General features: G+C 39.8%; 1 protein-coding gene across 1 annotated transcript in view; it reads right to left on the bottom strand.

Annotated features, from left to right (window-relative positions):
* Positions 1-21,998, bottom strand: part of limk2 (LIM domain kinase 2) — a 75,254-nt gene that overhangs the window by 4,116 nt on the left and 49,140 nt on the right. Inside the window, exons 10-15 of the mRNA XM_057831726.1 lie at positions 15,508-15,639; positions 12,048-12,104; positions 8,711-8,776; positions 8,467-8,638; positions 8,333-8,388; positions 6,878-7,035 (exon numbers count right to left, since the gene is read on the bottom strand). Of these exons, the coding sequence (XP_057687709.1) occupies positions 6,878-7,035; positions 8,333-8,388; positions 8,467-8,638; positions 8,711-8,776; positions 12,048-12,104; positions 15,508-15,639 (641 nt within the window). The remainder of the gene's footprint in view (positions 1-6,877; positions 7,036-8,332; positions 8,389-8,466; positions 8,639-8,710; positions 8,777-12,047; positions 12,105-15,507; positions 15,640-21,998) is intronic.

Below are 21,998 nucleotides of genomic sequence, written 5' to 3'. Positions count from 1 at the left end.
TTTTAACAATGTCATCAGATAGACAAAAACATAACATTATGTGCAAATGCCTGCATCTTCAAATCATGAAAATAATAACAGCCTATATCTTACCAATGTTGTAATCTCGATGGGTCTTGTATCCATTCCATGTCAGGTAGTCTAGGTACATTGTTTGCATTCTGATTAGCGTCTGGCTAATACATGTTAGATCCAACATAAAATTCCAACTCTTCAAAAACTCGGATCTCCTCCCTTGCGCTCGGTCTATCGCTTATATCGCTGTTTGAATCATTGTTTGAAGGGCTTTGTTTGGCGGCCGTATGTATGGAGCTGCCAACGCTGTTCCCGGTGTGACGTATCACTTCCGGGTTCGTCCCCTTTCAGGCTCAAACTTCGGAAACGCGATTATTTTGTCAAATATACAACATATAAATTATTTTTTCATGCTTTATTTGGTGGACAATGTTTAATTACTTTACTTGTGACCCTATTTGGCATGTGAAGAAATTAGTTCACACTACAGCTTTAATGTTTTTGTTTTTAATGTTGTCATTTTTGTCCTCCTACAAAAACCCTATCAAAATAAAAAATATATATTTCCCTCGACCATTATTTTTGTCTATTTTCAACCATTTTTGAAAATGTTGCAGCCACTAGGGCAGCGCTAAAGAGCCGCATGCGGCTGTCAAAACACGGGTTACCAACATTCAGGTTAACTGTGGGAAAGTCCAATTTTCATGTTACAACCTTATGATTCAATCAACTTATGATTTGGGATGTCCCCGATACAAACACATAATTGTCAAAGGATTGTTTTTTAAAATTTTTTAAAAAATTTTTCAAATGCAGGTAGTACCGAGGTTATGAACGAGTTCCGTTCCTATGCTGCGTGAATTGGAATTAACCCTCTAAGTACCCCTAAATCTCAAAATAACAATCCAAAAATATGAATGATATGTTATTCTGCCTTTTGGTAAGTTTTACAGAAGGTTTTTTTTGTGCTGTCCAACAGCGCATTCTTGTGGTCGCTTTGCGACATGGTTTATTGTTTTTTGCCAATTCAATAATGCTGCACGACGTCTCAGGCTGACGACTGCGTTGTAATTTTGTGCTTAAATGATCCCTGGACAAGATTTGTCCATAAGTATGGATGTGGAAAACAATGTATATAATCTGTTAAATCTAGAAATGTTAGTTTTTATTAGGGTTGTTCCGATCATGTTTTTTTGCTCCCGATCCGATCCCGATCGTTTTAGTTTGAGTATCTGCCGATCCCGATATTTCCCGATCCGATTGCTTTTTTTTGCTCCCGATTCAATTCCAATCATTCCCGATAATTTTTCCCGATCATATACATTTTGGCAATGCATTAAGAAAAAAAATGAATAAAACTCGGACGAATATATACATTCAACATACAGTACATAAGTACTGTATTTGTTTATTATGACAATAAATCCTGAAGATGGCATTTACATTATTAACATTCTTTCTGTGAGAGGGATCCATGGATAAAAAGACTTGTAATTTTTATATAGTATAAATGTGACTTTGTATATTGTGACTAAATATTGCCATCTAGTGTATTTGTTGAGCTTTCAGTAAATGATACTGTAGCCATTTAATTGTTCTGCCCAAATACATGATGGGAAGTGCAACCATAACTGCGTAGTGGCACCAATTGATATATCTTCTCTGCGTTGGGAAGTAGCATAAGGTGTTAAGGAAAAGATCAACCACTACCTTTCTTCCCCACATTGCTTCCCACGATATTTCTAATTGTTGAGAGAAGGAGTTTAAGGCTTTATCCAATTATAAAAAGACTCCAAAACTACCAAAATTCTCTCTACTCATTTTACGCTGCCTTTTAGCTCTATATATAGGTAAAACGGCGTCATTATATATTGAACGCGTGAGTGGGTCGTGCAGCGCATGCGTTAATTGCATTAAATATTTCAATGTGATTAATTTTTTAAAAAATTAATTACCGCCGTTAACGCGATAAATTTGATAGCCCTACTTTAAGCCAAAACTAAAGACTCTGGATGAATGTAAGACATTTTGTCTGTAACGTTAAATACAATTAGAAAACGATTTAATTAAAAAATATATATATATATTTGAAAAAGGCATGGCCGATATTTTTTTGCCGATTCCGATACTTTGAATATGACGTGATCGGACCCGATCATCTTTAGTTTTTATATAAGACGTTTTTTGTTTATGTTTAGTGAACTTGTCTAGCGTGCTAAGCTAACGTTGTTCCTAATGCTATGTTGTGTACTTTTTTTTTTTTTTGCAGTTTTACGACGGTCTAAATAGGACAATGGTTTGAGACCGTTCTATTAATAAATCAGATAAAAAAAAAGGAAGTCTGATTTTTAAAGCGTCGTTAACTAGCTGTCTAGCTTGGGAAAAAGTAGACGCTTCGGAGTAAGGACAGCATATACGTCATTGTACTGCCCTCGCCCAGACATCGGAGCTAAGTCCTAGCTAGACAGCGAGCTAAGTGTCCTCGTGGTCCGGGCGGGTTTTATCCGTTCATAGACTTCAAAACTCTATTGACCTGACACTTCGTCATTCTTTGCGTCACGCCGTACCAAAGGGGGCTGAGGTTCATTTAGTAATAGTCATTCGAAGACAGCACACGCTCACGTCCTAACTGGATTTAAGCTAGGATTTTTGAAGAAGTATGAAAGCTGTACGGCATACAAGCAGGAATAATTGTCTCAGGAGTGATTTGTTCGAGGATTCAAGGTAGGCCTAATTATTATATTTTTCGTACCATGCATGCATTTTTAAACGTTGTGAAAAAAATCAATGGGAGAAATCAGCCGCTACTGCATTGTAATCATAGTTCGCCATATTTACGTAAAATAAATGCTAACGGCATGGTTTCTTTGCTTTTAACCAAGAATCGAGACTGCTTTACGTCCATATCTTTGAAGAATTCGGGGATTTAAGGATTTATTCACAAGACTTTTTACCAGAAAACTGTTTACGCTAGGCGGCCACTAGCCTCAGTCGCTAACAGAGTAGCATTGTACTTCGACATATCTACTTAAAATAAACGCAAAATGCACTTTTTTTTTTTTTTTTTTTGCTTTTCACTAAGAATCGAGACTGTTTTACATCCATATCTACGAAGAATTTGGGGATTTAAGCATTTATTTACAATAATTTTCACTGGAAAAGCTCTGTTTACATCAGGCGGCCGCTAACCTCAGTCGCTAACAGAGTAGCATTGTACTTCGACATATATACGTAAAATAAACGCTAACTGCACAAATTGTAATTCCTGATAGGATTTTGAATTTTTGCAGTGTTAAAATTAATGTATCATACCTGCTGTATTGGTGCAAATTTGGCACCAGTGCTACTTGGTGTTTTATTCAGCAATGACTACTGAACTAAAACTGACAGTTAGCTTTATTATGTTTTTATTCCACACCCTCATCACTCTTCAGCGCTGTGTTTTTACAGATTAAATAAAGCCTGTATGTAAGAGACATCAACCACACATCGACAGTGGTCATAATTAATATAGGGTGACCAAACGTCCTCTTTTGCCCAGACAAGTCCTACTTTCACGTAGTGTCCTCGTGGTCCGGGCGGGTTTTATAAATTCATAAAAATGTCCGTTTTTTAATGATTTTTTAAATGATTTTTCACGGGACCAATTTGAAGAGAATCCCTCCGACCGCTGGGTGGCAGCAGTTGACATGGCTCCTACGAGAATGGAGGGAAGTAGTAGTTCTTCTTGTTTTTGTTGGCAGTTTACCCCTATCATGAGGCATTACCGCCATCTACTGTGTTGACGATTTGGCCACAAAGCCTGAAGTTTTTTTTTTTTTAATGATAAATACGTATATAATGGTCACTGTTGACTTCTGTCGGAGCTTTGACTGTAAAATCCCGTTTGGTGTCGCATCGGCACGCTGCCGATGATTGTAAACTTTTATAGCAAAGTTTGATTTTTGCCTCAGCTAGCTATCAGTAAGCTAAACCGCGCTAGGCATTATGGGAAATGTAGTTTTTAACATTGAATGAGAACATCAATTGAATGGGAATAACAATTTGTCAAGGACAATTGTCGTGATAGTAATTTATAAAAATGTTTAGTTGGCACATAGCCTACTGTGTGTATGTGTATTGACTGGACTACATTTCTATGGGTCTGCATTTTATATATATATATATATATATATATATATATATATATATATATATATATATATATATATATATATATATATATATATACACACACACATACATATATATACATACATATATATATATTAGGGCTGCAGCTATTGAATATTTTAGTAATCGAGTAATCGACTGAAAATTCTATCGATTAATCGAGTAATCGGATAAAACAATTTTTAGGTGAAGAGCAATTATAAATATACATGAGAAAACAAGACATTTCATCTAATCTTGAAACATTTTCAGTCAATCAATGTCTTTATTTTCGATGTATATTGTTGAAAACAGCCAACAATTGCATCTCAGATGTAACTAGAACAAAAAAAAAAGACTAATTCACTGCTTAACTCAAAAAACTTTTAGATCTTATTAAATTTTTAAAATATATTTATATATATATATCTTACCTAAAAATGCTGTTACGCTTGATAACACACATCACTAAATAGTTAGGATTTTTCCCCACGTCTCAATTGAATTTCTATTTGTGTCAAGCCATTTTTAAGTTCTAGTTAAGTTTTAAGTTAGTCTAAACTGTAAGTCCTGATAGGATTTTGAGTTTTTGCAGGGTTCAAAATAAATGTATGATACAGGCTGCATTGGATCACATTATGGACCAGTGCTACTTGGTGTTTTATCCAGCAATGACTACTGAGCTAAAATTGATAGTTAGCATTATTAAGTTTTTATTTTACACCCTCATCACTCCACAATTCTATGTTATGTTAAACCCTGTATGTAAGACACATTAGCCACGCATCGACAGTAGTCATAATTAATAGAAACCTAGCCCTCCGCAGGGCTAACGTTACGTGAGCTAGTAGTGACAGTAACGTTAATCTTATTTATTAGCGCTTAGCGCTCTTTATTAGCGCTTAGCGCTCTACTGCTTTAAGATGGCGGCTGTTTACAAACGCTGCCCAGGCGCGGCGAGTCTGTCATGCGCATCTAGTTCAACATACATGTGATTTCGATGAGACGCATCAGACGCTACCTGCTACCAACATAGCATCGTGCGGGCTAGTATTTAGCAACGTCGGCGTCGTTTGTAGCGGCTGTTGGCTGCAGTAAGTTTTTTTTTTTTTCCCCTTCTTCCTCTCCGCACCATCCGCACATCAGCGCGTTGTCCCGCATTAAAAGTAGTCCGAGCAAAACGTGATGCTTAGAGCTGTCCAAATAAACGATTACTCGAGGTGAATAAAATTACTCGGATCAGTTTTTAAACTCGAGTTACTCAAGTTGCTCGAGTATTCGTTTCAGCTCTAATATATATATATATAATTAAAAAAAAAAAAAAGTCATTATTTATTTTTTTTCAAACTGCATTTTTCTTTCCAGAGTGAGGGGGCACACTTTAAATATATTAAAGTGATATAGGCATCTTTGAGTGAACTTCGAGTAAAATTCAAGTATCTTAAGGCCGGGCTGAGGCTGGGCTGAGTGTCCTCTTTTTTAGAAATCAAAATATGGTCACCCTAATTAATAGAAACCTAGCCCTCCGCAGGGCTAACATTATGTTAGCAAGGTACAGTAACGTTAATCTTATTTATTAGCGCTGAGAAGTCTACTGCTTTAAGATGGCGGTTGTTTACTAATGCCGATAAGTCTGTCATTTCGCATCTAATTCTATACACTGTACATGTGCTAACGGTGCCGAGTCTGTCATGTCGCATCTAGTTCCATATACATGTGATATCTATGAGACGCATCAGACGCTACCTGCTACCACGGTAGCATCATGCGTGCGTAGTTTGTAGAAACGTTGGAATAGTTTGTAGCAGCTGTGAGCTGCAATCAGGTATTATTGCTTCTTTCTCTACAGAGGTGCTCTCAGCCCGTTGTTAAAAGTAGTCTGGGCAAAACGTGATGCTTAGGGCTGGCAAAATTAAACGATTCCTCGAGGCGAATAAAATTACTGGGTTCAATTTTTAAACTCAAGTTACTCAAGTATTCGCTTCAGCTCTATATGAATGTTCAATAATTCCAGTCAATAACAAAAAATAACTCGCCAATTTTTACCCTGAAGCTTCTCACAAGCTTTTCCCAATATTATACAGTCTAGTTTCCAATACATGTGTAATAGCGTACCGTACGAATGGTACTTTTAGACCGTGAAGTCGACATCGTAACCCAGAAGTGGGTCAACATAGGCACGCCCTCGCATGCAACCCATGTTATTAGGGCTTGTTTTCTGCCGGTAATCCTTCAAAAAAGAACATGCCGAGTAAACACTGCTGCTCTTGAACATGTAGAAACAACTCTAGACATTACGACATATGAAGGATGTTTTCTTCATACGTTTCCCGAACCCAAAAAAAGAAAAAATGTGAACAACGGATCAACTTGTGCGGACGTCCACACGCCAGCAATTTGAAGCCATTCAGGTATTGAAAGCAGTGCTTCTCAATTATTTTCTGTTACGCCCCCCCAACCCCTCCAGGAAGACATAAATGTTTTGCGCCCCTCCAGTTCTCTGCCGCCACTGTAAATAATATAATTTGTCTATAAAATTATTTTTATTATAAGTACACGTCTGCATAACATTTTTCAAAGCAATTAAAATCAAGCTTCAATTTTGAATTATAGTTGGACAGATTAATTAAAAAAAAAAAAAAAAAAAAAAAAAAAAAAAAAACCTCATGAAACAGACCTCGGCATAAATCACTTATGAGGGGGGGCTTACCGGTTGTCTGGTGTGAGGTCACAGCACGCGACGGCCAGCGGAAAGAACGCTGGTGGACAGTCTTCAGGGAGGAACTTCTCCACAAACTTTCCCACATTCAGACCAAAGTCCAGAGTTCTCGGGAGACATTCTGGGTCTGCGTAGACCTTCCCGATGATCTGGATCACAGGATAGGTGGGTGAAGCTCCAAATTTGACAGATACTATACACTCACGGGCCACTTTATTGGGTAAAACTGTCCAACTGCTCGTGAAAACTTAATTTCTAATCAGCCAATCACATGGCAGAAACTCAGTGCGTTTAGGCATGTAGACATGGTTTAAGACAATCTCCTGCAGTTCAAACAGAGCATCAGTATGCGGAAGAAAAGTGATTTGAGTGACTTTGAATGCGGCATGGTTGTTGGTGCCAGAAGGGCTGGTCTGTATATTTCAGAAACTACTGATTCCTGGGATTTTCACGCACAACCATCTCTAGGGTTTACAGAGAATGGTCCGAAAAAGAAAAAATATCCAGTGAGCGGCAGTTCTGTGGGCGGAATGCCTTGTTGATGCCAGAGGTCAGAGGAGAATGGCCAGACTGGTTCGAGCTGATAGAAAGGCAACAGTGACTCAAATAACCACCCGTTACAACAGAGGTAAGCAGAAGAGCATCTCTGAATACATAGTACGTCGAACTTTGAGGCAGATGGGCTACAGCAGCAGAAGACCACGACAGGTGCCACTCCTTTCAGCTAAGAACAGGAAACTGAGGCTACAATTTGCACAAGCTCATCGAAATTGGACAATAGAAGATTGGAAAAACGTTGCCTGGTCTGATGAGTCTAGAATTCTGTTGCGACATTCGGATGGAAGGGTCAGAATATCGCATCAACAACATGAAAACATGGATCCATCCTGCCTTGTATCAATGGTTCAGGCTGGTAGTGGTGGTGGTGTAATGGTGTGGGGAATATTTTCTTGGCACTCTTTGGGCCCCATGGTACCAAGTGAGCATCGTTGGAACGCCACAACCTACCTGAGCATTGTTGCTGACCATGTCCATGCATTTATGACCACAATGTACCCAACTTCTGATGGCTACTTTCAGCAGGATAATGCGCCATGGAATCATCTCAGATTGGTTTCTTGAACATGACAATGAGTTCACTGTACTCAAACAGCCTCCACAGTCACCAGATCTCAATCCAATAGAGCACCTTTGGGATGTGGTGGAACAGGAGATCCGCATCATGGATGTGCAGCCGACAAATCTGCACCAACTGTGTGATGCCATCATGTCAATATGGACCAAACTCTCTGAGGAATGCTTCCAGCACCTTGTTGAACCAATGCCACGAAGAATTGAGGCAGTTCTGAAGGCAAAAGGGATCCAACCCGTTACTAGCATGGTGTACCTAATAAAGTGGCAGGGGAGTGTACTGTATGTCATTGCTTTAGGATTTTTAGCTCTCACCTCACAAAGAACAATTCCATATGAGAAAATGTCCACTTTCTCATCGTAGCGTTTACCTGAAAGACAATCAAAATCCGGCCTGAGCAACCTCTCAGGCTTAACTGACACCAAGTCAGTAGTTTGCGACAACTCACCGTTCAGCATCTCTGGCGCCATCCAGTAGGGGTTTCCGACTACGGTGTACCTTTTTTTCCGGTCAATCCGTCGCAAAACTCTCTTCTTGGTGTTCTTTTCAGGTGCTGGTTTCACTTTTTCTTCTACGATGAGTCGTGACAGTCCAAAGTCAGCGACAACCACTGTGTTGTCCTGTTAAGAGATTCATTTGAAGTCAATTGCCAAAGCTTCACTGGAATCGGCTTTAAACAATTTGTCACGTACCAGTTTGACAAGGCAGTTGTGAGAGTTGAGGTCTCTGTGTATGATGCTCATAGAATGAAGGTAAGACTGCAACAAAAACAATTGGGGAAAAAATGATCTTTTTCCCTGTAAAGTTTACAATGCATTTCCAGACTTGTGCTGTTGAGCTGTGTAACAAGATTATACAGACTGCACCTATAATTAGAGATGTCCCGATCGATCGGCATCCCGATCCGGTCCGATCACGTCATATTTCAAAGTATGCCTTTTTTTAATATACAGTGGGGAGAACAAGTATTTGATACACTGCCAACCCATTGGCAGTGTATCAAATACTTGTTCTCCCCACTGTATATATATTTTTTAATTAAATCGTTTTCTAATTGTAGTTAACGTTACAGACATAATATGTTACACTCGTCCAGAGTCTTTAGATTAGGCTTAAGGTCGGGTTATCAAATTGATCCCGATAATGGCGGTAATTATTTTTTTTTAAAATGTATCACGTTAAATATTTAACGCCATTAATGCATGCGTTGCACGACCCACTGAAGCATTGTTGCGCTCAATCTGTAATGGCGCCATTTTACCTATATAGTGAGATAAAAGGCAGCTTAAAATGAGTAGAGTGAATTTTGGCAGCCTTTGGAGCCTCTTTTAATTGGCTAAAGCCTTACAATCCCTCTCCCTACGATCAGAAATATCATGGGAAGCAATGTGGGGAAGCAAGGTAGCAATTGATCTTTTTCTTAACACCTTATGTTATTTCCCAACGTAGAGAAAATATATCAATTGGTAGCACTAACACAGTCATGGTTCCACTTCCCATCATGCACTTGGGCATGGCTACAGTATAATTTACTGAAAGCTCAATAAATACACTAGATGACAATATTTAGTCACAATATACAAAGTCACAAGTCTTTCTATCCGTGGATCCCTCTCACAGAAAGAATGTTAATAATGTAAATGCCATCTTGAGGATTTATTGTCATAATAAACAAACACAGTACTTACGTACTGTATGTTGAATGTATATATTCGTCCGAGTTTTATTCATTTTTTTCCTAATGCATTGCCAAAAAATTATCGGGAAAGATTGGAATTGAATCGGGAGCAAAAAAAAAGCAATCAGATCAGGAAATATCGGGATCGGCAGATACTCAAACTAAAACGATCGGGATCGGATCGGGAGCAAAAAAACCTGATCGGAACAACCCTACCTTTAATGCAACGCTTAATAACTTTCAGTTTTCTGTAATTTTGACCAGGCCGGTGGACAAAAGTGATAGTGTCTTATTGCAGAGACTAGAATGGGACATTGGCATTAGAGGAGCAGCCCTCAGCTGGTTTAAATCCTATTTATCTAATAGGTACCAGTTTGTCAATGTAAACCAGCAATCACCACCGTATTCCAGAGTCAGTTATGGTGTGCCGCAAGGGTCGGTCCTCGGGCCCATCTTGTTTACGCTGTATATGCTGCCTTTAGGCAATATCATCAGAAAACATAATATTAATTTTCAATGTTACGCTGACGATACACACCTGTATTTACCAATTAAACCTGATCAGATCAGGCAAGTGGATAAACTAAGTACATGCGTCCGAAATGTAAATACCTGGATGAGCACTAATTATCTTTACGACCCTCCGCCGTAGCCTCTCTTGTTCCTTCACAATTTTTTTGACTTCGTGTCACGCCAGCGTGTGTGACGTGGTGGAAATGGACTGTGATTGGTCCGCTCAGACTGGCGTTTCCAGTTCAGCGCGAAATCACCGCCATTGTCAAACAATTTTTTGGTACACGCAACAATGGACCAAGCCGACAAGAGTATCAATGAAGAGCAAGTACGGCAACTTCTACAATGTCTCGTCAAGACATTATGAAGATTGCCAAATGGCAAGCAATTCATGGGAGGAGATTGCTAAAAATACGGGGTTGGAGGCCAGCCAGCGATTGAATAAAATAATGGAAGAACCACCGAAACAAGGATGTGCGTGTTCGGAATCAAATGGCCACAAAAAAATGGTGACCCAGTCAGCCAAAACTGCCAGCTTTTTATCACTTGATGTCATATTTTTGGTTGGGGCACTCCATCATTTATTGCGTACATATGTTTGCTGTGAGTCTGTGACTTATTTACATGTCACACTTCAAGTATATGAAGAATAAAGCACAGGTTTGGTGTCAAAAAAATTGTTTTGATGTTTAATTTTCAACTAGATATTTCACACACTTGATACATCATCACTGATTGAGAGTGCCTCGGTGCTTTTATGATAACGTGTTTACCATCAAAGCTTCCAACGCAGTTTGGAAAGTTCCATAGCCGCTAGAAATCTGCTATGGCTTCCCACTGGCTGGTTGTAGGACACAGCAAAAAAAAAAAAAAAAAAAAAAATCCGGCTGGATGGCTATCCACAATTATTTGCAGACCTCGGACAAAACGCTGGACACAGTTTGAAACTAGCCGCCACAGCTTGCTGGCTTCCACCCTAAGCTAGAATTCATAATGTGACGGCATCCCCCCATAGCGGAGGTTCCCTGATATTTTGGGGTTGCTTTGCTACCTCTGGCACTGGACTGCTTGACCGTGTGCATGGCATTATGAAGTCTGAAGACTACCAGCAAATTTTGTAGCATAATGTAGGGCCCAGTGTGAGAAAGCTGGGTCTCCCTCAGAGGTCATGGATCTTCCAGCAAGACAATGATCCAAAACACACTTCAAAAAGCGCTAGAAAATGGTTTGAGAGAAAGCACTGGAGACTTCTAGAGTGGCCAGCAATGAGTCCATAGCTGAATCCTATAGAACACCTGTGGAGAGATCTGAAAATGGCACCCTTCAAATCTCAGAGACCTGGTGCAGTTGGCCAAAAAAGGAATGGTCGAAAATTCCAGCAGAGCATTGTAAGAAACTCATTGATGGATACCGGAAGCAGTTGTTCCCAGTTATTTTGTTAAAGGTTGTATTACCAAGTATTAGGCTGAGGGTGCCAATACTTTTGTCCGGCCCATTTTTGGAGTTTTGTGTAAAACGATAATGATTCAATTTTTTTTTCATTCTCTTTTGTGTTTTTTTATTGCAAGCAAAATAAATGAAGACATTACTACCAAAGCATTTGTAATTGCAGTCATTTTCTGGGAGAAATTGAGCATTATCTGACAGAATCGCAGGAATTCCAATACTTTTGGCCAGCAGTGTAATAAACAGCATAACAGGCTCCTTTTCATCCTTCTGCTGTGAATTGGAATGAGTTTATCACATTCAATCTGTTTGAAGTGAGAAGGATGGCAGTGAAAGAACGAATGTTTAAGTGTTGCTTTCAGCGTATATCTAAAGATATATAGCCTACTCACCATGCCAGAGGCGATGCTCTTTGCAAAACTCACTCTTTGCTCCCATGAAAATGGATCCTGTAACATCAAATAGGACTAATATGAATGAAAATAGAAAAATGAGGGTCGAGTCAAAGATTAGTTGGAACACCATTTTAAAATCATGACAAACTCTTTAGAGGCTTCTTGTCTTTTATTTTATCGTGATGGCCGGCAATGTTCCCTCTAATTTTACATGTGTCTGAGCAGACACGCAAGCTTCCTGAGCAGACCCTGTGAGCAACATCAGATGAGTACGCTGCACTCGGCACATGTGCGTGTTGATGGCATACAGTGGTATGAAAAGGTATCTGAACCTTTTGGAATTTCTCACATTTCTGCATGAAATCATCAAATGGTACCTGATCTTTGTCAAAATCATACTAATGAAAAAACAGTGTGCTTTAATTAAAACCACCTAAACATTTATAGGTTTTCATATTTTAATGAGGATAGCATGTAAACAATGACAGAAGAGGGAAAAATAAGTAAGTGAACCATCATATTTAATATTTTGTGTCCCCCTTCCTCCCTTTGGCAGCAATAACTTCAACCAGACGCTTCCTGTACTCGCAGATCAGTCTGGCACATCGATCAGGACTAATCTTGGCCCATTCTTCCCTACGAAACTGCTGTAGTTCAGTCAGATTCCAGGGATGTCTGGCATGAATCGCTGTCTTTAGGTCATGACACAGCATCTCAATGGGTTTCAAGCCTGGACTTTGACTTGGCCACTCCAGAACGTGTATTTTGTTCTTCTGAAATCATTCTGAAATTGATTTACTTCTGTGTTTTGGATCATTGTCTTGTTGCAGCATCCATCCACTTTTTAGCTTCAACTGTCTGACAGACGGCCTCAGGTTTTCCGGTTGCAAGTTGTCCAGGCCCCGAGGCAGTTAAACAGCCCCAAATCATGATGCTCCCTCTACCATGCTTCACAGTGGGGATGAAGTGTTGATGTTGGTGAGCTGTTCCATTTTTCATCGACACATGACGTTGTATTACTCCCAAACAATTCAACTTTGGTTTCATAAGTCCAAAAAATATTTTGCCAAAACTTCTGTGGAGTGTCCAAGTGCGTTTTCGCAAACATTAAACGAGCAACAATGTTTTTTTTTTAGACAGCAGTGGCTTCCTCCGTGGAGTCCTCCCATTAACACCATTCTTGGCCATAGTTTTACATATAGTTGATGTGTGCACAGAGATATTGGACAGTCCCAGTGATTTCTGTAAGTCTTTAGCAGATACTCCAGGGTTCTTTTTTACCTCTCTGAGTATTCTGCATTGAACTCTTGGCGTCATCTTTGGTGGACGGCCACTCCTTTGAAGTGAAACAACAGTCCCAAACTCTCTCCATTTGTAGATAACTTCTCTGACTGATTGATGAACATCCAGACTTTTAGAAATGGTTTTATATCCTTTCCCAGCTTTATACAAATCAACAATCCTTGATTGCAGGTCTTCAGACAGTTCTTTTGACCGAGCCATGATGCACATCAGACAACGCTTCTGAACAAGACCATTCTTATCAGGTGTGTGTTTTATAGTGAGCAGGGCAGCTTGAAACCACTCATCAGTGATTGCGCACACATCGGACTTGCAGATCTCTCAGGTTGCAGACAAAGCCTGTCAAAAGAATGGACACCGGAAAAGTGGCAAAAGGTGGATTTTTCGGATGAATCTTCCATTGAAATACACCACAGTCGCCACAAATACTGCAGGAGACCTACTGGAGCCTGCATGGATCCGAGATTCACTCAGAAAACAGTGAAGTTTGGTGGTGGCAAAATCATGGTCTGGGGTTACATCCAGTATGGGGGTGTGCGAGAGCTTTGCAGAGTGGAAGGCAACATAAATAGTCTGAAATATCAACAAATCTTAGCTGCCTCTTACATTCCTAACCATAAAAAGGGACAAATTCTTCAGCAGGAGGGTGCTCCATTGCATACTTCAATCTCTACCTCAAAGTTCCTTAAGGCAAAGAAGATCAAGATCCTCCAGGACTGGCCAGCCCAGTCACCAGACATGAACATAATTGAGCATGTCTGGGGTAGGATGAAAGAGGAAGCATGGAAGACGAAACCCAAGAATGGTGATGAACACTGGGAGGCATGCAAAACTGCGTTCTTTGATGTTCCTGATGAATTCATCAATAAATTGTATGAATCCTTGCCGAAGCCCATGGAAGTCATACAAAATATTAAATTTGGATCTCACAGCACCACTACCTAATTCGCTTATGTTATGTAAGATATTTTTGTATTTGAAGTACATTTTTGTTTAAATTTTCACACTATTTTCTGTAGGCGACAAAACTTTTGTCTTGCCAAAATTTGACATTTATGTCTTCATTAAATGAGACATCTTTTTTCAGTGAAAGAAATATATTTTTGTACATTCAACATCATTTGGGAGGGTCTTAGCTTTCATATGAGCCATTTCTGAAACCAATTGAATCATTAAAAGTCAGGTTACTAGTAGGGCTGTCAAAATTATCGCGTTAACGGGCGGTAATTAATTTTTTAAATTAATCACGTTAAAATATTTGACGCAATTAACGCACATGTCCCGCTCAGACAGATTTAAATGACAGTACAGTGAAATGCCCACATGTTAATTGTGTTTTATGGAGTTTTACGCCCTCTGCTGGCGCTTGGGTGCGACTGATTTTATAGGCTTCAGCACCCAGGAGCATTGTGTAAGTAATTGTTGACATCAACAATAGCGGGCTACTAGTTTATTTTTTGATTGAAATTTTTACAAATTTTATTAAAACGAAAACATTAAGAGGGGTTTTAATATAAAATTTATATAACTTGTACTAACATTTATCTTTTAAGAACTACAAGTCTTTCTAGCCATGGATCGCTTTAACAGAATGTTAATAATGTTAATGCCCTCTTGTTGATTTATTGTTATAATAAACAAATACAGTCCTTATATACCGTATGTTGAATGTATATATCCATCTTGTGTCTTATCTTTCCATTCCAACAATAATTTACAGAAAAATATGCCATATTTTATAGATGGTTTGAATTGCGATTAATTACGATTAATTAATTTTTAAGCTGTAATTAACTCGATTAAAAATTTTAATCGTTTGACAGCCCTAGTTATTAGCAATTGTTTCTACAAAATGGATAAGCGACAAGACTTTTGTCAGGGACTGTACTTGTACATCAGCTACTAAAATTCGTTATCGATACAGGCCTACTGCATAGATTTTCTGGTGCGCTGAGTATCTGCAAACAGTACGCAATTGCACACGCGCGAGCTTTGAGGGAACATTAGTGGCCGGTAAAGCAAGCCCACCATTTAAGAACAAGCATCTAGAAGTGCCGAGTTTACTTCAACTCAGCCCCCATCAAGCGGTTTCACCTCCTCTACTCTTCTTCTCAAAGTGTTTGTGTTCTGAAGCAAATTCCAGGTTAGTACTCACAGTGTCTCTGATGAAGTCCTTGAGTGTTCCCCCTTCGATGAACTCTGTGATCAAATTCAGCCTCTTGTCCTTATAGAGTACTCCGATGAACTTGAGGACATGAGGGTGGTCCAAACTGCGCATGACTTTGACCTAAAGACAAGAAGGAAATGGAAAATCTTAGTACGCTAAAGGCGCTGTCAAGGAGGACCCGATTTACGACCCTCCGCCGTAGCCTCTCTTGTTCCTTCACAATATTCTGACTTTGGGTCGCACCAACGCATTAGCCTGGTACACCAGACTCAACGCTGTTCCAGCTATTGAGTCTGGCCACCATTCCCACGGAAACAATTTCCAGGGCGGAGCAAGCCACAGCAAACAGACTGCGGAGTGGACCAATCAGCGACGGGCAGACGTGACGTTATTAAATGGTGACGGCAGGACGAGGGACTTGCGCGCGGAAGTAAACATACGAAGAGAGCGGAGTTTATTCGACATGGCTAGCGCGAGACAGACTGTTGTCAATGACTCGTGTCGATGTGTTTTTGGTCATTTAAAACTGATTTTACCGTGGATTGGAACATATTCTTGGCTCTGGCGTTCACCATCTGTGTTGCTAAAGAGACGACTTTCGACGCGCAAGGGTGACGTTGCTCGTGAAGAACACGTCACGCAAATAAACACATCTGATTTGTCGATTGATTTTGTATCTGCTCGAAAAGGCCGTTAATGGGATGGTTCCCAGACTATTTCTCTCAGTGTTTGGAAAAATACAGGGAGAATAGTCTGGCAGAGCCAGGCTACCAACGCATGTGACGTGGTGGAAATGGACTGTGATTGGGCCGCTCAAACTGGTGTTTCCGTTCAGCGCGAAATCACCGCCATTGTCAAACATTATTTTGGTACAAGCAAAAATAGACCAAGCCGACGAGAGTATCAACGAAAAGCAAGTACGGCAAATTCTACAATGTCTCGTCATGACTAGGCATGTGCCGGTGTGAGATTTTGACGGTACGATAACCGTGAGCAAAAATACCGCGGTTTTACAGTATCATGGTATTGCAATTATAGCTCCAAAATGTGTTATTTTGAAAGGTATGGGTTAAAAAAAAAATTTTTTTTTAAGCATTTTCCGGGATTTTTTGATTTTTCAGAAAATATTTGCAAATTGGAACATGAGTATTATGTTTAAATAAATACATGAATAAACAAAAAATATTTTAAATAAAATTAAAATACATCGAACTTATAGACTACCCACAGCCACAGCTCAGGTTGCTCAAGATTGGAGCAAAAACTAAATTAATTGCAATAAAAAGTAAAAACACTTCCAAATAAAATTGAAAAATATTGACTGTACTTTTTTTTTTTGTTTTTTTTTTGAGGGGGCAAAAGCTTAAGTGAAGTTTCGCCATTTTCAGCCACTGTGTCAACTCTAGTCTACATGTCGTGCCTTTGTGTTAAAAAGACGCAGAATTCATAAGTTAATGAGTTAAAAATGGATAAGTTAGTTAAAATGCGAATGTGTTTGTGTAAAGGTTTCATCTAAAAACACTGGGAGTGAGACCTCTCCTTGTCCAGCGAGCATACATTTGTGCATAGGGCAAGATTATCTGTCGCAATTAGCGATCTTTGATGTTATCCCTTTTCCTTCATTCAAGCTTGTTTCTCAGTGGCCGTGAGATTTATAACCTCTACGAAGTTGCTCTCCCAGCTAAGACTAGGCTAACATTCGTCTTTGTAAGTTTTTAGTTAATTTGTATTTTGAATTTGAAAGGAAGATGTGTGTTTTGTTTTTGGCGAACTTTTTCATGGATGACTTCCTCACATTCTGTTGTTTGTGCTAATGACGCTACTCACACGTGTAAAATACTATTGTACAACGTTTTAAAACTGTATATTTCAGTTACTATGATTTGAGACCTCCATAAATTCAAGAAAAGTACGCCTTTTGTTTGGAGTGTTTCTTTTTTGGTGTTTAGCAGAATAGCGTAACTAACACACACAACAACCGGAGAGGGAGGGGTGAGCGCTGTCGCTCCAAGATACTTCTGGCTGCATTTTTGAGACTTGTAAAATGGCGAACACCATACTATGGTATGACGGAAAATTTTAGTGGTTTTGAAACCGTGACGTTTTCATACCACGGTAATCCTTGAAACCGGTTACCGGCACATGCCTAGTCATGACATTATGAAGATTGCCAAAAGCCAAGCAATTCGTGGGAGGAGATTGCTAAAAATACGGGGCTGGAGGTCAGCCAGCGATTGAATAAAAAAATGGAAGAACCACCGAAACAAGGTTGTGCGAGTTCGGAATTGAATGGCCACAAAAAATGGTGACCGAGTCGGCCAAAACTGCCAGCTTTTTATCACTTAATGTCGTATTTTTTGGTTGGGGAACTTCATCATTTATTGCGTACATATGTTTGCTGTGAGTCTGTGACTTATTTACGTGTCACACTTCAAGTATATGAAGAAAAAAGCACAGGTTTGGTGTCATAAAAAATGTTTTGATGTTTAATTTTCAACTAGACATTTCACACACTTGATACATCATCACTGATTGAGAGTGCCTCGGTGCTTTTATGATAACGTGTTTACCATCAAGGCTTCCAACGCAGTTTGGGAAGTTCCATAGCCGCGAGAAATCTGCTATGGCTTCCCACTGGCTGGTTGTAGGACACGGCAAAAAAAATCGGGCTGGAGGGCTGTCCACAATTATTTGCAGACCTCGGACAAAACGCTGGACACAGTGCTCGACGCCAGTTTGAAGCTAACCGCCACAACTTGCTGGCTTCCACCCTACGCAAGAATTCATAATGTGACGGCATCAACAGTCCGACAGACCACCTCCAAAACAGTCTCCTGCATCGCCTGCGCCTCAACATTTGTTGTTCAATGTTGATGAGCTGAAGATCCACATTAAAGTGTTTTATCTCCATTAGCATTTTAGCATAGAAGTGTAACCGGAAGAAAAGCATTAACTTTCATTGTTACGCTGACGACACACAACTTTATTTATCGATTACACCTGAGCAGATCAGGCAAGTGGATAAACTAAGCACCTGCGTCCGAGATATAAATACCTGGATGAACACTAATTATCTTTTACTTAACCCTGAAAAGACCTTATAATAGGCCCAAAAAATGTTAGAGACTCTCTAACTGCCCAGATAGTCATTCCGGATATTGTAAGTGTAGGCTCCAGCACCACAGTTAAAAACCTAGGAGTTCTATTTGACCCAGACTTATCATTAAAAGCTCATATTAAACAAACCTGCAGAACAGCCTTTTTTCACCTGCGCAACATAGCCAAAATTAGAAATATTTTGTCTAAAAACAATGCAGAAAAATTAATTCACGCGTTTGTTACTTCTAGATTGGATTACTGTAACTCCTTACTTGCAGCTTGTCCTAAAAGTTCTCTAAAAGGTCTTCAGCTAGTCCAGAACGCAGCAGCAAGACTTTTAACAGGAACTAATAGAAGAGACCACATCACCCCTGTGCTCCTGGCCCTTCACTGGCTTCCAGTCGGGTTTAGAATTAAATTTAAAATCCTCCTTCTTACATTTAAGATCATTAATGGTTTGGGGCCATCTTATCTCACCAATGCTCTGGTTCCATACCGCCCCAACAGAACACTCCGTTCTCAGAATGCAGATCAACTGGTAGTTCCCAGGGTCTCTAAAAGTACAGTAGGAGCTAGAGACTTTAGCTACCAAGCTCCGGTCTTATGGAATCAGCTTCCAGCTAGTATTAAAGAAGCCGACACAGTCTGTACATTTAAGATTAGACTAAAAATGTTCCTATTTGACAAAGCTTATGGTCAGGCTAGTTGAAATTGGACTAGACTCACAGATCAGTCTAAGCTTCACTAGAAGCTATAACGCTGGGGGATGTTCAGCCACTGAGTCCTATCCACTTTTCCTCACTCTACTTACCACTTGTCTTACTCTATTTCTCTTTTCTAATTCTAATATCTAGTTGACTAGTCTCTTCATCACTAGTCACCCGGTGTCCCCTTTCCCCCCTCCCCTCTGGAGAGGGGCTATTTTTCAGCCGCAGCCTCCTGACTATCCTGACCCCTGGCTAGATGGACGTCCTCGTTGCCCCCCGTCTCATCTGGCTAGATGGACCTCCGCTTGTTTCTTCATTCCATTGCATCTCTACAAATCGGACCTCCTGCTGCTAATTCCCATTAGCAGTCTTGGTGCATCTTGTCTATCTGTCCTTGGAGTGGATCTCTCCTGACTGTGGTCTCATTTTCCCCCAAATGGGTTTTGGAGTTTTTCCTTGCCGACATGGAGGGTCTAAGTTGCCCAGAACTTAAACTTTATTAATTCATCTACTGTTTCTGACTGTGTATCATATTGCCTCTGCAAAGCCCTTTCAGACAACCTTGTTGTGATATAGGGCTATACAAATAAAATTGAATTGAAAACGAGAAGTCGTCAAGAGTCCCCCAAAACTCTACAAACACAATGCCACACCCCTCTAGTGGCTTGGCGGTGAATTACAGAGCAACGCCGCAGAACTATCGAATGCTCATTGACGTCGTAGTCGCTTTGCCGTCACCGCAACGCAGTAGCATAACTCCGGCTTAAGTCTGAAATTTGATCCATTAGATAACAAATATCAAATCAAGAAATATTTTTTTATTTTATCAAGGAATAAAAGAGATTAGCGATCTTTCCAAAGAAGATAGAATACATTACAGGTCGGCACTAGGGGTGCAACGGTTCAGTTAGCCCACGGTTCGGTTTGATACTCGGTTTTGGGATCACGGTTTCGGTTTGGTTTCGGTTTGCGTTTTGCATTTTTTTAAACTGGCTGTATTTTGCTTTTAAAAAAATGAAATAAACACTTAAAATGTAAACATTTTCTACTGCTGTCAAAATTAACGCGTTAACGCGCGGTAATTAATTTTTAAAAAATTAATCACGTTAAAATATTTGACGCAATTAACGCACATGTCCCTCTCAGACAGTATAGACCCTACCCACGTGACGTCACAACTCCGCTCTCCTGACTGGTGCCGCCCAATTGTCCGTCAACACATCGTGTTTACCTGTTACGGCTACGTACATTCCTCCTATTTACGGCGTGTTTTTCTGCTCGTTAACATTAATAATCAAAATGGTGAAGGCGTGTGTGGCGGTCGGTTGCAATAACAGAGAAGATAGACGGAGAGACTTGAAGTTCTTCCGGATTCCGAGAGACTCTGAGAGGAGAGAGCGAGATGGGCTGCTGCAATTCGACGAGAAAACTGGGCTCCAAACGATTACCACAGATTATGTAGTAGTCATTTTATATGTGGTAAGATGCATTTAATATATATTTAGAGGGTTTTGGGCTGACAACCACAATTAAGATCATTGCTAGGCTAATCGCCGACAACATACACGTATGTATGTAGTGAGAGTGGTATCGCTAAACCATATAAACATTAAAAGCCCTAGCTCCATTGACAAATGACATGAAATACATTAGACTTGACAGTGGATGTTAGCAAGAACAAAAGATTTTGAATTGAAAATTTCGTAACTCACCTTTCCAAGCACAAGATAGATTCCTGCCGAATTTTCGTGGACGAGGACCTGTTTCACCCAACCAGCAACGAAGTATTTATAAGCCTCCAAGCTCTTAAAGTTTTTCAAACTTTCGTGAGAATAGGCTGATTTTGTGTGGACAAGATAGTTGTAAATATCAGGGTCAGGCAAAGACGGCGAAGACAGCGGGTCGAAAAACATCGATTTAGGCATCAAATATGGATCTGGCGAATGGATAAACTGAAGCTTTTCCACATAACGCCTTTTACGCAATGCATCAAGTGAGTTTACGGCATCCGAAAGCACCGGGTCTTCCATGAAATGCATTATAAATTGCTCGATCAATTGAGACCATTGATAATACAGACACAAAATGACGGACAAGGGGGCGGAACCATACAGCGATCACGTGATTTTGTGACGTCGGTGGGTAGGGTCTATTCTGCCTTTTGGTAAGTTTTACAGCAAGGCGTTTTGTGCTATCTAACAGCGAACTCTTGTGGTCGCTTTGCGACATGGTTTATTTTTTTCTTGCCAGTTCAATATGGGCTGCACGACGTCTCTGTTGTGCTTATATGATCCTTGGACAACATTTGTCCGTAAGTATGGTTGTTGTAAAGAATGTACATATTATGTTAATAAGCGAAATGTTCTATTTTTTGTATGAGACGCTTTTTGTTTATGTTTAGTCAACCTGTATAGCGTGCTAAGCTAACGTTGTTGCTAATGCAATGCTTGTTTACTTTTTTTTTGTAGTTTTACGTAAACGGTCTAAAGAGGACAATGGTTTGAGGCCATTTTATTAATAAATCAGATGAAAAAGGAAGAAGTCTGATTATTAAGGCGTCGTTCACTAGCTGTCTAGCTTTGGAAAAAGTAGACGCTTCGGAGTGAGGACAGCATAGATAGATTTAAATGACGGTAGAGTGAAATGCCCACTACAGTCCTTATATACCGTATG

This window comes from Corythoichthys intestinalis, chromosome 3 (assembly GCF_030265065.1).
Source record: "Corythoichthys intestinalis isolate RoL2023-P3 chromosome 3, ASM3026506v1, whole genome shotgun sequence".
Taxonomy (NCBI): domain Eukaryota; kingdom Metazoa; phylum Chordata; class Actinopteri; order Syngnathiformes; family Syngnathidae; genus Corythoichthys; species Corythoichthys intestinalis.
The sequence above is the reverse complement of the archived record's forward strand: the minus strand, read 5'-3'. Positions and strand labels throughout refer to the sequence as shown.